This window comes from Rhineura floridana, chromosome 3 (genome assembly GCF_030035675.1).
Source record: "Rhineura floridana isolate rRhiFlo1 chromosome 3, rRhiFlo1.hap2, whole genome shotgun sequence".
Lineage (NCBI taxonomy): Eukaryota > Metazoa > Chordata > Lepidosauria > Squamata > Rhineuridae > Rhineura > Rhineura floridana.
In genome coordinates this window covers 230987473-231004212 of record NC_084482.1, presented here as the reverse complement: position 1 = coordinate 231004212, position 16740 = coordinate 230987473, and the positions used below count along the sequence as shown (strand labels likewise).

Here is a 16740-nt window from a genome sequence, read left to right as displayed (position 1 = left end):
CATTAGTACACCTTTGACTCCCTTATCATCCAAGGGTCCAATTGTCTCCCTAGATGGTCTCCTGCTTTGAATGTATTGATAGAATTTTTTGTTGTTGGTTTTTATGTTCTTAGCAATGTGCTCCTCAAATTCTTTTTTAGCATCCCTTATTGTCTTCTTGCATTTCTTTTGCCAGAGTTTGTGTTCTTTTTTATTTTCTTCATTTGGACAAGACTTCCATTTTTTGAAGGAAGACTTTTTGCCTCTAAGAGCTTCCTTGACTTTGCTCGTTAACCATGCTGGCATCTTCTTGGCCCTGGCGGTACCTTTTCTGATCTGCGGTATGCACTCCAGTTGAGCTTCTTATATAGTGTTTTTAAACAACTTCCAAGCATTTTTGAGTGATGTGACCCTCTGGACTTTGTTTTTCAGCTTTCTTTTTACCAATCCCCTCATTTTTGTGAAGTTTCCTCTTTTGAAGTCAAATGTGACCGTGTTGGATTTTCTTGGCAATTGGCCAGTTACATGTATGTTTAATTTAATAGCACCATGGTCACTGCTCCCAATCGGTTCAACAACACTTTCATCTCGCACCAGGTCCCGGTCCCCACTGAGGATTAAGTCCAGGGTTGCCGTCCCTCTGGTCGGTTCCATGACCAACTGGTCCCTGTTAGTTAAGATCAGGTCCAGGATTGCCGATCCCCTTGTTCCTTCTTCTACTTTTTGAAAGAGGAAATTATCAGCAAGGCCCATCAGGAATTTGTTGGAGGCTTTGTGCTTCGCAGAGTTTGTCTCCCAGCAGATATCTGGGTAGTTGAAGTCCCCCATCACTACTACTTCTTGCCTCCTTGAGATTTCAGAGATTTGTTTGCGAAAGGCCTCGTCTACCACCTCTTCTTGGCCAGGGGGTCTGTAGTAGACACCTACTACCATGTCGGTTTTATTTGTTTCTCCATTTATTTTTACCCAAATGGTCTCTACCGGACCACTTTGTTCGCTCTCTTGGATTTCCATAGAGGTGTATTTGTCTTTGACGTATAACGCTACTCCCCCTCCTTTTCTGTTGCTTCTATTCTTTCTGTAGAGTTTATATCCTTGAATGGCTATATTCCAATCATGGGAGTCATCCCACCGTTATCCCTATGAAGTCATATTTGCCTTGATGCACTAAGACTTCAAGCTCCCCTTGCTTGTTTCCCAAGCTCCGCGCGTTGGTATATAGACAGCAGAAGTCTCTTTTGTCCTGATTGGATTCCTCCGTTAATGTACCGTGAGCTTTGCCATGCATCCCTTTCTCTCTCCCAGTGTCTCCTGTACCCTTCAAATCCTCACGTTTACAACCTGCTGTCTTTGGATTGGTATTTAAGCTATCATCTCCATCCCCGAGGCTTTAGTTTAAAGCCCTCTTGATGACTTTTGCCATACTTCTGCCAAAGAGATTCTTCCCAGTCCTTGTGAGGTGCAGCCCATCTCTTGCCAACAGTCCCCCCTCCAAGAGCTTAGACCATGGCCCCAGAATCCAAACCTCTCCCATCGACACCATCTGCGTAACTATTATCATCACTATTATCATCACTATTATCCCTACTGCGGCTGAACTCCAGCGCTGTATCTTCAGGAATCATTTCCATCAGGATAGGACGCAGCAGACTCCACAGGTATCAGAGACAGCCCCCATGGACTCCACACTGCGTACTTGAGTCTCACAGGCCTCACAGAGGTGGCGTAAAGCCAAGGTGCCAGTTGACCTTTTTACTGGCTTCAGGCTTGGCAGCTTGTCCATGTGGGCATTAATAATCCTTCTGCCAAATCTTTCCCTCAGAACTTTCACAGCCGCATCTTAATTTCCCTCTGATAGCTGCATGCCAGCAATTGCACTGGTTGCTGCCCCACCTAGGAAGGATTTTAATTAATTAAACTTGTCTGCCTTTGTCAGCCTGGTGTTCTGGTGAATGGAGGTTCCATACTGGCTCCAGGATCTCTGGCTGCAATAATATCCCCGTGAAATCTCTCAGTCATCCAATTGGGGAGCTTGACCCTCAGTGGCCATGGATCTGCCCTTGTTGCTGAAGAGGGACTGCTTGCATCTTCAGTGTTAATTGCTTGCATTGCATGTGTTTTCCCAGCTATGATGTGGTCTTTCTACAGGGACCCCGGAACTGTTTTCAAGGTGAGGGGGCTCAGGACTGGTGGGCAGGTCATGTCATGATGATCTGCTTCCCCCTCCTCCCCAATGGTCAGTTTCTCCTGTTCTATCCTGGATTGCATAGGAGTAAATCCCATTGAACTCAATAAGCATGCAAATGATCAGACCTGCTTTCCCCCCCTCTCCTTTCCCTTCATTCTCCCCCTCTTCCTCCTCCCCTGCCCACTCCAGCCCTCCCCCCCGGTCAGTTTTACCTATTGTAAGCATGATTGCACAGGAGTAAATAGCACTGAACTCAATAAATATGCAAATGATCAAACCTGTCCTTCTCCCCTCCCCCTCCTGCCTGCTCCCATCCCAGTCCTCCCCACTGCCTTTCCTCCTCTCCCTCCTCCTCTTCCGCCTCCTGCCTTCCCCATCCCCTGTGGTCAGTGTCACCTATCCTAAGCATGATTGCTGGGGAGTAAATCCCACTGAACTCAATAAGTATGCACATGATCAATCCATTCTCAGCAAACTTGCATAGGATCCCATTTCTTACCCCCTGGAATAAAAAGCAAGGAAATGTAGGCTGCTGGACTGTGCAGTGTTTCCAGAAAGACAAGTAAGGGGTTAAAACTGTGCAGCATCTCAAGGACAGACCGCAGCTGGCACAAAACCGAAAGTCTATAAAACCTTGAAAGAGAAACTGCAAGGTGTGGGGGTGTTAGGAGAGTTGAGAGAGAAAAGTCTTCGTGTCTGTATCTGTACAAGAACCTTCTGTCAGTAAATGACTCTTAAACACTTAATGGCCTGTGTGTGAGTATCTTTCAACTGCCATCGGGTGCTGCCTACAGGAAATTCACTAATAGGCAAAAAACCTTGCGGTTTAAGAATGTACCTATAGCCCACAGATATTTCTATCAAACTTTAAAAAGCAGGGAAATTGGGCAGCTATACTGAATGCACCAGGGGAGCACGAGACCTGACCTCCTCTCTGAGATATTGGACTGCCCTACAAATTGGTCAAAATGCAAACACCATTTGGGTTGGTCTTTCACAGTCCAGTCCACTTCCTGTGTAGCTTGGAAGAATTTGGTAGCATGTGCCTCTGAGCATATGGTGAGTGGTGGCAACACCTGCACACAGCTCAAATAATAGAAAGAAGACATGTGCTGTGGTGGTCTTGTTTTAGCAGGGAGGAAGCAACATTATTAAGACAGTTGACATAGTTCAGATGGTCACTTTGAACATGTCTGATTTCCTTTGCAATTTTAGTGAAGTTCCCTATAGGAAATCATTTTCTTTTGTTTCTGTTTCTGTGAATATGTGAAGTACAGCAACACCTTGCAAAATTTACACTAAAAAAACTGCTAACATAATTGTGGAATAATGGCACTGACTTCTGCAGGATAGTCTCCAGTGGACCTCAGGAGTGTCTCAATTTGCACAAGATAAAACAGTGGGAGGTGAAATATATTCTAGCAAAATGCTAGGTGTCCTCTATGTTTTTAGTTGACTGTGCCCACCTTGCCTTAAATGAAGTGGTTTAAACATAGCAGGCTGAAAATATGCATCCTCAATCTGATTTTTAATCAAACTGCAGGTCCAAAATCCACTGATAATGCACCGAAAATAGAAATAGAACATAACTTCCAATTTGAAACACAAAAGGCTGTCTTCACCATCATATGACATTGACCAATAAAAAGGCTTTGAAATTAATAAAAATCAATTTGACACGGATTTCTAGGATGAATAATGAGGGAAATAAAATTTTCTAGTTTAGATTCTCGGTAGAAATATTAGTAAAACGGGAAAGAAGCAAAGTAAGAACACTAACAAACATACAAAAATATAATTCTCCATCTTTGGAGATGGCAGGTGTTGCCACCACTCACCATATGCTCAGAGGTACGTTACCAAATTCTTCCAAGCTACACAGGAAGTGGATTGGACTGTGAAAGACCAACCCAAATTGTCTTTGCATCTTGACCAATTTGTAGGGTGGTCCAATATCTCAGAGAGGTCAGGACTCCTGCTCCCCTGGTGCATTCACTAGAGCTGCCCAATTTCCCTGCTTTTTAAAGTTTGATAGAAATAGCTGTGGGCTATAGGTATGTTCTTAAACTGCAAGGTTTTTTGCCTATTAGTGAATATTGATTAAAACGGGCTGCTGCAAAGGTCTCCTCCATGAGTTCTCCCAGCTCCAAGAAGCAGGCTCTCTGTTAGCTCAAGGGAAGTACTTTGAAAGAGAAAATGTTCCTTTGTAAGGTGTGTGAGCCCCCTTTAGGATGCACACCTTAATGTGGTGAGGGGTTTGAGAGTGTTGAAGAAGCTGAGAGCAATGCCGTCAGGAGTCTAGACCAAGAGGCTAGACTCCTAGCAGGGGCACCCATGGTGGAATGGTAAAAGCTGAGACACCAGACTAAGATGCATCCAGACTCAGAGGAAGGCAATGGTAAACCACCTCTGAATACCTCTTACCATGAAAACCCTATGAACAGAGTATCCAAAATGCAACACGAGATAGTGCTGGAAGATGAAACCCCCAGGTCAGAAGGCACTCAGTGAGCTACTGGGGAAGAACAAAGGACAAGGACAAGTAGAGCTGTGACTAATGACGCAGCTGGGTCAAAGCCGAAAGGAAGCCCAGAGGGTGATGCGCACAGATGCAAGAGGAGAGTCCAGAGTTGTACGACACACACAATAGGAACATGGAATGTGAGAAGCATGAACCAGGGAAAGTTAGAAATTGTCAAGCAAGAAATGGAACGTATCAACATTACAATACTTGGCATGAGTGAATTAAAATGGACGGGAATGGGACATTTTCAATCTTGCAATTACAAATATTTTATGCAGGAAATGAGAAAGTAAGAAGAAACGGGGTTCTTTAATAGTGAGAAGTGTTGTAGCAAAAGCAATTAGGAGCTACAACGCAAGGTCTGAGCGAGTGATATCAATGAGATTAAATGGGAAACCTATTAACATAACCATCATCCAAGTCTACGCTCCAACATTAAACACAGAAGAAGAGGAATTGGAGAGATTTTATGCAGAAGTACAGGAGGAAATTGATCACACACCAAAACAAGATATGATGATAATCATGGGGGACTGGAATGCAAAAGTAGGGAACAGAGAAGAACTAGGAATTGTGGGGAAATGGGGCTTAGGTGACAGAAATGAAGCAGGAGAAAGACTTATTGAATTCTGTGAAGCCAATAATTTGTTTCTTGCCAACACAGTTTTTGAGCAACCAAAAAGACGACTATACACGTGGACATCACCAGATGGTCAATATAGGAATCAAATTGATTATATAATTGGAAACAGAAGATGGAGAAGTTCCATACTTTCTGCAAAAACAAGACCAGGAGCAGACTGCGGTATAGATCATGAACTGATCGTATCGAAAATCAGAGTAAAGCTAAAGAAGAAGAACAAAGCACTCATAATGCCAAAATACAATTTAAATAACATCCCAGAAACACATAAAGATCAAATAAGGAACTGGTTTGAGGCTTTAAACTTAGTTGACAGAGAACCAGAAGAACTATGGAATGAAGTCAAAGACGTTATCAGGGAAGAATACAAAAAGACAATACCTCTTGTTAAAAAGAGAGAAAGACCCCAATGGATGACTGAAGAAACTCTTAAAATGGTTAAAGAGAGAAGGAAAGCAAAAGCAAAAGGAGATAGAAACACGGTCAGAACCCTAAATGCAACTATACAGCGACTAGTACGTAGGGACAAAGAGAACTATTACAATAGTTACTGTATAGAAAGAGAAGAGGACAACAAAAAGGGAAGAACAACAGCCATATTCCAAAAGATTAGAGAAATGAAAGGGAAATTTAAACCACGAGTAGGGATGTTGAATAATCAACAGGGGAACACACTGACTGACCGAGATGAAATAAAAGGAAGACGGAAGCAATACACTGAAGAACTCTATAAAAGAGATGCCAGGATGACAGATTCATTCACGGAGGAACCATATGATGAAGAATCAGAAATTTCAGAATGTGAGGTGAAAGCTGCTCTTAAAATTCTTGGAAGAAACAAACCACCAGGAATAGACGGCGTACCAATAGAGTTGCTACAAGCTACTGAGACTGAATCTGTCCAAATTTTGACAAGAATTTGTCAAGAAATATGGAAAACTAAACAATGGCCCACAGACTGGAAGCGTTCAATATATATCCCACTTCCAAAGAAAGGGGATCCCAGAGAATGCAGTAATTACCGAACTATTGCCTTAATATCCCATGCAAGTAAAGTAATGCTCAAGATTCTACAACAAAGGCTCTTACGATATATAGAGCGAGAAATGCCAGACGTCCAAGCTGGATTTAGAAAGGGAAGAGGCACCAGTGATCATATTGCAAACATATGTTGGATAATGGAACGGAGCAAGGAATTTCAGAAGAAAATCACCCTGTGCTTTATAGATTACAGCAAAGCCTTTGACTGTGTAGATCATTAAAAACTATGGAATGCTTTAAAAGGAATGGGGGTGCCACAGCATCTGATTGTCCTGATGTGCAACCTACAAGAGGCTACTGTAAGGACAGAATATGGAGAAACCGATGGGTTCCCCATCGGACAGGGCATGTTACAGGGGTGTATTTTATCACCCTATTTGTTTAATCTGTACGCAGAACATATCATACGGAAAGAGGGATTGGAGCAAGATGAAGGTGTGAAAACTGGAGGGAGAAACATCAATAATTTAAGATATGCAGACGATACCATACTCTTAGCAGAAACCAGTAATAATTAGAAACGAATGCTGATGAAAGTTAAAGAGGAAAGCACAAAAGCAGGACTACAGATGAAAGTCAGGAAGACTAAAGTAATGACAACAGAAGATTTATGTAACTTTACAGTTGACAATGAGGACATTGAACTTGTCAAGGATTATCAATACCTCGGCACAGTCATTAACTAAAATGGAGACAATAGTCAAGAAATCAGAAGAAGGCTAGGACTGGGGAGGGCAGCTGTGAGAGAACTAGAAAAGATCCTCAAATGCAAAGATGTATCACTGAACACCAAAGTCAGGATCATTCAGACCATGGTATTCCCGATCTCTATATATGGATGTGAAAGTTGGACAGTGAAAAAAGCAGATAAAAATCAACTCCTTTGAAGTGTGGTGTTGGAGGAGAGCTTTGCGCATGCCATGGACTGCGAAAATGACCAATAATTGGGTTTTAGAACAAACTTAAACCAGAACTACGATTAGAAGTTGAAATGATGAAACTGAGGTTATCATACTTTGGACACATGATGGGAAGACATGATTCCCTAGAAAAGACCATAATGCTGGGAAAAACAGAAGGGAGTATAAAAAGAGGAAGGCCAAACAAGAGATGGATTGTTCCATAAAGGAAGCCAGAGACCTGAACTTACAAGATCTGAACAGCGAGGTTCATGACAGATGCTCTTGGAGGTCGCTGATTCATAGGGTCGCCAAAAGTTGTAATCGGCTTGAAGGCACATAAGAACATCAAGAACAAGGTGTGTGAGACCCTTTTATGAATAAAATACACCCAAAATAATGGGACAGAAATCTGGGGGGAAGAAATGCAATTGCCCCAGTAGAGAGTTCTAGGCCACTGAGGGAAGGGGTAGTATTCTGAGTGGTTTAAGTGTGTTGCCACATAGTGGCCAAAGAGCAGATGCATTGCTATAGCGAAGGGAGTAGGGTTGCCAGGTCGGAACCATCCAAAAACCTGAGAAAATGGGGGCGGGCCCTAGTGATGTCATGGGGCAGGCCCTAGTGATATCACGGGGCGGGCCCTAGTGACATCACGGGGCAGGCCCTAGTGACATCATTAAACATGATACATTGTATCAACCACAGTTGCTTGGAGCATACCATTCAAAAAAAAATTATCTGATTGGAGATTAAAATAGAAATCTTAACTAAAATAGGGTGTTCCTAGGTCCATCTGAAGTGACAAGGTCATTCTTTCTCACAAGCTTAGGGTGATGCAAAATGGAAATGGACTGCCTTCAAGTTGATCCCAAATAGGGTCTTCATGGTAAGCAGTATTCAGACAGAGGTGGTTTACTATTGCCTTCCTCTGAGTCTGAGAGGCAGTGACTGGCCCAAGGTCACCCAGTGAGCTTCATGGCTGTTTGGAGATTCAAACCCTGGTCTGCCAGGTCACAGTTCAACACCTTTAGGGAACATTTAATCTCGCTTACTTGCTTCTGGCAAGAAGGGTTTACGTGCCCTCAGGCCAGGCCATTATTGGAAGAAAGGAGTTTAGTGTTGCAGAGATGTTAGATGGGAGCACAGATGGATGCCCCTGAAGGCAGCAACTGTAAACATGCTTATTAAGGAACTAAGCCCCATAGAACTCAATAGGACTTACTTCTGAGTAGATATGGTTGCAGCCATGTTAAACAAATTAAACCAGAACTATCACTAGAAGCTAAAATGATGAAACTGAGGTTATCATACTTTGGGCACATCATGAGAAGACGTGATTCACTAGAAAAGACAACAATGCTGGGAAAAACAGAAGGGAGTAGAAAAAGAGGAAGACCAAAAAAGAGACGGATTGATTCCATAAAGGAAGCCACAGACCTGAACTTACAAGATCTGAACAGGGTGGTTCATGACAGATGCTCTTGGAGGTCGCTGATTCATAGGGTCGCCGTAAGTCGTAATCGACTTGAAGGCACATAACAACGCCTTCTTGCCTGCACTATCTAAAAGTAACGTTTGTAGGGATGAGAGAGCTGTTTTATGGCACCAACTATCCCAAATAAAAGGCACAATTCAAACCATGTCTGCTGCTACATACATGCTTTAATCTGCTAGCCCATAAGAGACTCCCATGAAAGCACTATAGTCCAGAAGGCCTCCACCTTAGAAAGTGCCCCCACTACATTCCAGATCAGTTCCAGCCTTGGGAGGGGACAACTATATTAATAGGTTGCTCATTGCTATTGTTGAGTGGCAGATGCCTACACAAAAGGCATCAATGTGCCAATTTTACAGTAGCATTAAGTTACTACAAACAAATAACGCAGCAGAGTTACAACACCAGGACTTCACACTGCACCCATGTTACTGCTCCCCATATTGGTGTCTCCAATAATCCCTTTAGCTGTTTAGAAGGCAGGTGGGTGTTCTCACTTGTAATCTGCATTTCAGAAGATCATTAGATCCAGAAGTGTAAGCTCCGAATCTTGCATTAAGATCCACAGACTACAAAAAAAAATTCATTCATTCTATACCACGATTCAATCCACAGCCTAATCAATTTGGACAGATACTGAGATGGAAGGGGTATTTAAAAGCCTAAGTCTGTGGGAAAATTCTGCTAACGTCTGTATGCTGTAGTCCTTTAATCCAAATACTCTCTTAGTGTCGTGGATATTAACTGAACTTGCTAAGCAAGTTACAGCATGAAGTCTTTTCCCCTGCAAGAATGAGATTTTGTAGGAGGGGAGAAAAAATGAGAGGAATTAAGAGATTTCGAGGGGCATGAAAAAAACTGTCATCTCCTACTGTGGCCAGGCTTATCTGTAAATACTTTTCCAATATATTTTTAATAGTACCTTTGTACAGAACAATAAATATCTTTTCAGCATTCTGGTTTTTTACCTCCGGAAAGGAGCAGCGTGGCGCCGATGGGCAGGAGCGGCCGCGATGGGGCTGAGGAGTCTGTGCGTGCGGTCGTTCCGAATCCGGTTGGGGGAAGAAGGACCGGTTTGAGGCCGGGTCATTTGTAGGCCGTCGCGCAGAGGGAGAGAGAGAGAGGGAGAGATTTGTCTTGAGTCTGCTGTATTTAGTGAAGCTTGAGTCTGCTGTATTTAGTGAGTGGCCTGCCAGCCTCAGCCGGTTCCCCTGCTCCAGAAAGGACGGCCGGCCGCTTCACTAAATACAGCAGACTCAAGCTTCACTAAATACAGCAGACTCAAGACAAATCTCTCTCTCTCTCTCTCTCCCCCCTCTCTCTCTCCCTCTGCGCGACGGCCTACAAATGACCCGGCCTCAAACTGGCTCCTTCCATCAGCGGCCTTCTTCCCCCAACCGGATTCGGAACGACCGCACGCACAGACTCCTCAGCCCCATCGTGGCCGCTCCCGCCCATCGGCGCCACGCGGCTACAGCCTCCACTCACCACCCCCTCACCTGTACTTTTGTGGCCGGCGGGAGCAGCTAGGCTCTGCTGCACAGGGTGGGGGGGCGCGGCAGCAACTCAACTCCTCCTCCTCCTCTCTCTCTCCAGTCCCTCCCTCAATTACAAAGGGCGGGAAGGCGGCCAGCCACAGCCTTCACGCATGCGTATGTCAATCACGCATGCGTGGCTGAGCGGCACGCTCAAAAGCCGGAGATTAGCCTCTTCAAAGGAATTATGGCTGGAGGCCAGAGATGGCCCCCTTTTCCCTGAAACTCCGGCAGAAAACCGGAGACCTGGCATCCCTAGAAGGGAGACTGAGCATGCTCCCGTTTGCTGGCTGGAACTGTTCCTAAAATTGCGCTCAAGCAAAGGCCTTTATGAAAACAGAAGAAAATTAACACAGTAATCTGTTAACATTCCTGGTGTGGTCTTCACAGATGAGAGAAGGGATGCTCATGCTCAGGAGACCTGTTTGTAGCGGCAGTGCGAGAAACCATTTTTTGCCAGAACTTAAGAACACTGATGCATCACTATCAATTTTGCCTGGTCATTTTTTTGGGGGGGGGCTCAGCCCACCCAAGCTTAGTCTTAGGGGGCCTATGTCTTTGTAGCCCTGTGCCACTTCCACCTCTTTCTCTAGATCAGTTATTCCAGCTTCTATGTCTTGGTCAAGCTCATTTGGAATCTCTCCTTTGCTGGAAGCTGATTTAAGCTTTCCTCAAGCAGAGCCGCGTCTGCATCAGTTTTCCGTACTTCACTTTCTGTCTTTTGCAACGGTTTTTTTGTCAGTGTTCTAGTTGCAGCCCTCGTGCACCTTTGCCTTTCCGAAGCCTCGGCCATCTCCCCTTTTCCTTTAAATCTTTCCCTCCCTGGTTTCGGCACCAAAGGTTTTGCAACAGCTAAAGTCTCCCTACCAGGAATAATGGTTCTTGGAGGCTTGACTTCTTTAACACTGATTATATTTATTAACTGACAAACTTGGCTTACAGCAAAACTAAGTTCTGCTTCTACAAACTGAGGAAAGGAAAAGAGAGAGAGAGAAAAAGGCAGGAAAATCTAGTTGCTTTCACTTCTCATAATAGTCAATGGGAGTTACATAAAAAGATTTCCCTTTAGGCTTCTTCCTGTGTTACACCCAAACCATTCCCCTTCAAGAGACCACAAACAGTTTCAATATATGGTGAAGTTTCTGGATATAAAATAAATACAACTAAATCCAGGTGCTTTGGAATTAATACATCTAAGAGGCAAATGGAAAAACAACTAAGAGGTGCTGGTTTACAATGGGAAAAGAAACCAATCAGATATTTAGATACTTGGCTGCATCCTAACCTTCAAACTATTAAGGAGCACAACTATAAAGACTAAGGAGATTGAAGATGATTTTAAAAAATGGGAAAAATTACAGCTGTTGTGGTTAGGAAAAACTGAAGCCATATCCATGACGATCTTGCCTGATATATTATTTTTTGTGATGCTACCTTTAGAAATAGAAAATCATGAGCTCACTCAATTACAGAAAAGAATACTGAAATTTATTTAAGCCAAGCTGGACAGTGCATGAGAATTTGTATCAAAAAACTAGTAATGAACAGAGCTTGGAAGTAATTAGTTACAAAAAGAATTACTTGTAATTTATTACTTTTTTGAGGAACAAATGGGTAATTTCTTTACATTTTGCTTGTAATAGAATGAGGAGTAATTTTATTACTTTTGAGGAGTACTTGTAATTACTGATTACTTTCCAGCATTAGTTTTGGGCATTACTGGGGGCGGGATGCATGGGAAGTCTTTTTTCTCCTGTGATTTGTGGATGAAAATCCTGTGGCTCAAACTGGGCTCCTGGTCCGCATCACCCTTCCCTCGTGCTCTGTGGGTGTTTCGGAGGTGACCAAGGAGGCGGTGGAGAGAGAGATGGGGTGGATGAAGAACTGGGGAGGTGAAAGATGACAGGGGTGTGTGTAGAATGTGTTTGCAGCCTCTGCCTCCCTCACTGGCTACTTTGCTGATGTTTTAATCTTTTGCACCCCAGGCAAAATGTCTGCTTGGGTGGGTGTCCCTTAGATGGTGGCAGGGCTGGGTCCTGGAGGTGGTTGAGTGCGAGAGAGACGACGCCTGCGGGCTGAGCGGGTGTGTATGTGAGGGTTGCACTTGGTTTGAGGTGTAGAGAGCTGAGCAGTGGCCTCTGCCTCCCTCCCCACCTCCCCTGCCAGCAGAGAGACCACCACTGCCATCTGGTGGATAAAAAGAATTCTTCTGCTCTTGTGGGTGAGTGTTCATTTTTCATGTTGGTTTAAGCTACTTAGGTGTGCGCGGCAGCACCTTGTAGGCACTTGTAGTTTTTAAAAAAGTAACTTAACTGTAATTGTAGTAACCACTTTTGACTAACAGGAAAGTAATCAATTCCTTTCAGGACAATTGTAATTATAATGGTAACTTATTCCTTTTTGAGGCTATGTAACAGTAATTATGGTTTATTCCTTTTTGAAAAGTAATCTTCCAAGCTCTGGAATGAAGGACTGGGAATACCTAATTGTCTTCCCCAAATAATTTCCCACCTGTATATTTAGCCGTGGCTAGATTAAATCTGGATGCATTGTCTGCATCCCAGTGTGAAAGCCATACTAGGCGCCTGGCTACCAGTCCTGCCCCGCCTCGCCGGAAAAGAACTTTAGATTTAATACAGGAAACGACAGGCCAGCCGTGTCAAGAAATGTCTGATTCTCCTGTCGATGTTCCGTGGGGGAGCTACAAGAGTGGACTTCCCAATTTCTAGCCACTTTGCTCCCAGGGGTGAAAATATGTATTGCTCAGAAACGGAGAAACGGCAAACCCCCAGCGTGGCCAGGAGGGCTGAGAATAAGCAACGCTCCCCCCCTTACCTTTCTCCCCCCCTCAACGTTTCTGGAACATGTTTTTGTAGCACAAGTTGTGTCAGAGAAATCAAGTTTCTTCTGTAATGTTTTACATAAGAACATAAGAAGAGCCTGCTGGATCAGGCCAGTGGCCCATCTAGTCCAGCATCCTGTTCTCACAGTGGCCCAGCAGGTGCCTGGGGGAAGCCCGCAAGCAGGACCCGAGTGCAAGTCCCCTCCTGAGGCTTCCGGCAACTGGTCCTCAGAAGCATGCTGCCTCTGACTAGGGTGGCAGAGCACAGCCATCATGGCTAGTAGCCATTGATAGCCCTGTCATAAGAACATAAGAACATAAGAAGAGCCTGCTGGATCAGGCCAGTGGCCCATCTAGTCCAGCATCCTGTTCTCACAGTGGCCAACCAGGTGCCTGGGGGAAGCCCGCAAGCAGGACCCGAGTGCAAGAACACTCTCCCCTCCTGAGGCTTCCGGCAACTGGTCCTCAGAAGCATGCTGCCTCTGACTAGGGTGGCAGAGCACAGCCATCATGGCTAGTAGCCATTGATAGCCCTGTCATAAGAACATAAGAACATAAGAAGAGCCTGCTGGATCAGGCCAGTGGCCCATCTAGTCCAGCATCCTGTTCTCACAGTGGCCAACCAGGTGCCTGGGGGAAGCCCGCAAGCAGGACCCGAGTGCAAGAACACTCTCCCCTCCTGAGGCTTCCGGCAACTGGTCCTCAGAAGCATGCTGCCTCTGACTAGGGTGGCAGAGCACAGCCATCATGGCTAGTAGCCATTGATAGCCCTGTCATAAGAACATAAGAACATAAGAAGAGCCTGCTGGATCAGGCCAGTGGCCCATCTAGTCCAGCATCCTGTTCTCACAGTGGCCAACCAGGTGCCTGGGGGAAGCCCGCAAGCAGGACCCGAGTGCAAGAACACTCTCCCCTCCTGAGGCTCCCGGCAACTGGTTTTCAGAAGCATGCTGCCTCTGACTAGGGTGGCACAGCACAGCCATCATGGCTAGTAGCCATTGATAGCCCTGTCATAAGAACATAAGAACATAAGAAGAGCCTGCTGGATCAGGCCAGTGGCCCATCTAGTCCAGCATCCTGTTCTCACAGTGGCCAACCAGGTGCCTGGGGGAAGCCCGCAAGCAGGACCCGAGTGCAAGAACACTCTCCCCTCCTGAGGCTTCCGGCAACTGGTCCTCAGAAGCATGCTGCCTCTGACTAGGGTGGCAGAGCACAGCCATCATGGCTAGTAGCCATTGATAGCCCTGTCATAAGAACATAAGAACATAAGAAGAGCCTGCTGGATCAGGCCAGTGGCCCATCTAGTCCAGCATCCTGTTCTCACAGTGGCCAACCAGGTGCCTGGGGGAAGCCCGCAGGCAGGACCCGAGTGCAAGAACACTCTCCCCTCCTGAGGCTTCTGGCAACTGGTCCTCAGAAGCATGCTGCCTCTGACTAGGGTGGCAGAGCGTATTTGTTTTTTGCGTATTTGTTTCCTTTATATTTCGGAATTTATTTTTTTTTTAAAAAAGGAAAGAAAGCGCTGCTCTGCCTCCTTCCCCCGCCCCCAGTCCCGGATCCCGATGGGCTCCTCTGATTGGACCCCGCCGGCAGTCCTGCCCCGCCTCGCCGGGGAGAGCAACGGGAGGGCGTGGGGGGGGAGTGTCCCCCCTCGGAAGGAGCCCCCTCCCCCGCCTGACCCCCTTCTCATCTCCCCCCCAGAGCATTTCCTCTTCCAGTCGAAGGGCGAGTGCCACTACTCCGCCTCTGCCAACGGGACGCAGCAGCGCATCCGCTACCTGAACCGCTACTTCTGGGACCGGCAGGAGCAGCTCTACTTCGACAGCGACCGAGGGAGGGTCGTGGCCGTGGCAGAGCTGAGCGAGCCCGAATTCGAAGCCTGGAACAAGGACAAGGACGTCCTGCGCAATGCGATGGCCAACGTGGAGGTCTTCTGCCGGCACAACTACGGGGTCTACGCGCCCCTCGCCCACGCCCGCCGCGGTGAGTCCTCGAGGGGCGCTTGGGGGGCGGCAGGAGCAGCGGAGGGGGAGGAGCCTCTCCCCGCCTGGCTCTGAAGTTGGGGGGGTGTTGGGGGCGGCAGGAGCAGCGGAGGTGGGGAGGGGAGGGAGGAGCCATGGGTGGGGAGGGGCTGCACGGGGGGGGGAACCTGGGCTGCCCCGCTGGGTTCGCCTTCCTGCCGGGCTCCCTGCCCAGAAGATCCCAAAGCACTTCTGGGCATCTGCCCCTCCAGACACACCCTTTGGGTTTACTTCTGAGTAAGCACGTATAGGACCGGGACTGTGCTGCTCCAGGACGCCAAAATTAAGCCAACGGGGAGCACAGCTGTAGCTGGGCCTTGGGGCCCAAAGGCCAGGCCCTGCATCATCCCCAGATGACCCCAAGTGACAGGTGAGGGGGCAGCATGGGGCAGCCCCTGAGCCAGTATGGGCCTTCTGGGGGTGGCACTGTTCACCTTGACAGCCCCCCTTGTTTTTTAAAAAATCACCTTCTGTACTACCTCAGTGGTGGCTGCACAGGCATGTTATACAGACTGCCCACCATCGTTTCCTACTTTATGAATATTTGGCCCCTTTCTGCCACAAAATGGTACTTATTTCCAAGTAAATGCATTTCTCCAAGTAAGTCCTAAGTCAGACTCAGCTAAGCGTTCTCTGTTGCCTTCTGGGCACCTGCAAAAGACACTTCCTCTTTCAGAAAAGGCTACTAAAATCTTTTATCTCACTCAAGATCTGTCTGGGATTCGAATTGCTTTTATGTATGCACTCTTGTTTTAAATCGTAACTGTTTTATATGTTGTTATATTACAAATCAGGGTGCCTCATGGGAAGCAATTCACAGAATCATAGAATATTGGAAGGATCCTGCCTAGTCCAACCTCCTGTTCAATGCAGAAATCCAAATTAAAGCATCCCCAAGAGGTGGCTGTCCAGCTGTCTCCGGTGTTGGGAGAGCCCACCATCTTCCTAGGTCATAACTTGGGAAGATAGATGGACTAATGTTAGAGTTTTGAAAGAAGCAAAGACCATCACTGTTGAAGTCATTGGGCGGAAGTAACAAGTGGAGTACCACAGCGCTTGGTCCTGGGCCCAGTGCTCTTTAGCATTTTTATTAACGACTTGGATGAGATACCATGGAAGACAGAAACAAAATTCAAAGGAACCTTGATAGGCTGGAGCATTGGGCTGAAAACAACAGAATGAAATTCAACAGGGATAAATGCAAAGTTCTATACTTAGGAAAAAGAAACCAAATGCACAGTTATAAGATGGGGGATACTTGGCTCAACATGTGAGAAGGATCTTGGAATTGTCGTTCATCATAAGCTGAATATGAGCCAACAGTTTGATGTGGCTACAAAAAAGGCAAATGCTATATTAGGCTGCATTAACAGAAGCATAGTTTCCAAATCACATGAAGTATTAGTTCCCCTCTATTCAGCACTGGTTAGGCCTCATCTTGAATATTGTGTCCAGTTCTGGTCTCCACAGTTCAAGAAGGATGGAGACAAACTGGAACAGGTTCAGAGGAGGGCAACAAAGATGATCAGGGGACTGGAAACAAAGCCCTATGAGGAGAGACTGAAAGAACTGG

At 46.0% G+C, this 16740-nt stretch overlaps 1 protein-coding gene across 2 annotated transcripts in view; it reads left to right on the top strand.

The window, feature by feature from the left end:
- Nucleotides 1-16740, top strand: part of LOC133381947 (H-2 class II histocompatibility antigen, E-S beta chain-like) — a 37041-nt gene that overhangs the window by 3604 nt on the left and 16697 nt on the right. The window contains exon 2 of one of the 2 annotated variants that reach the window (XM_061621563.1): nt 14848-15129. In XM_061621563.1, coding sequence (XP_061477547.1) covers nt 14848-15129 — 282 coding nt within the window. Of the gene's footprint in view, nt 1-14847; nt 15130-16740 lie in introns of those variants that run through there. The other variant, XM_061621564.1, reaches the window with a different exon arrangement.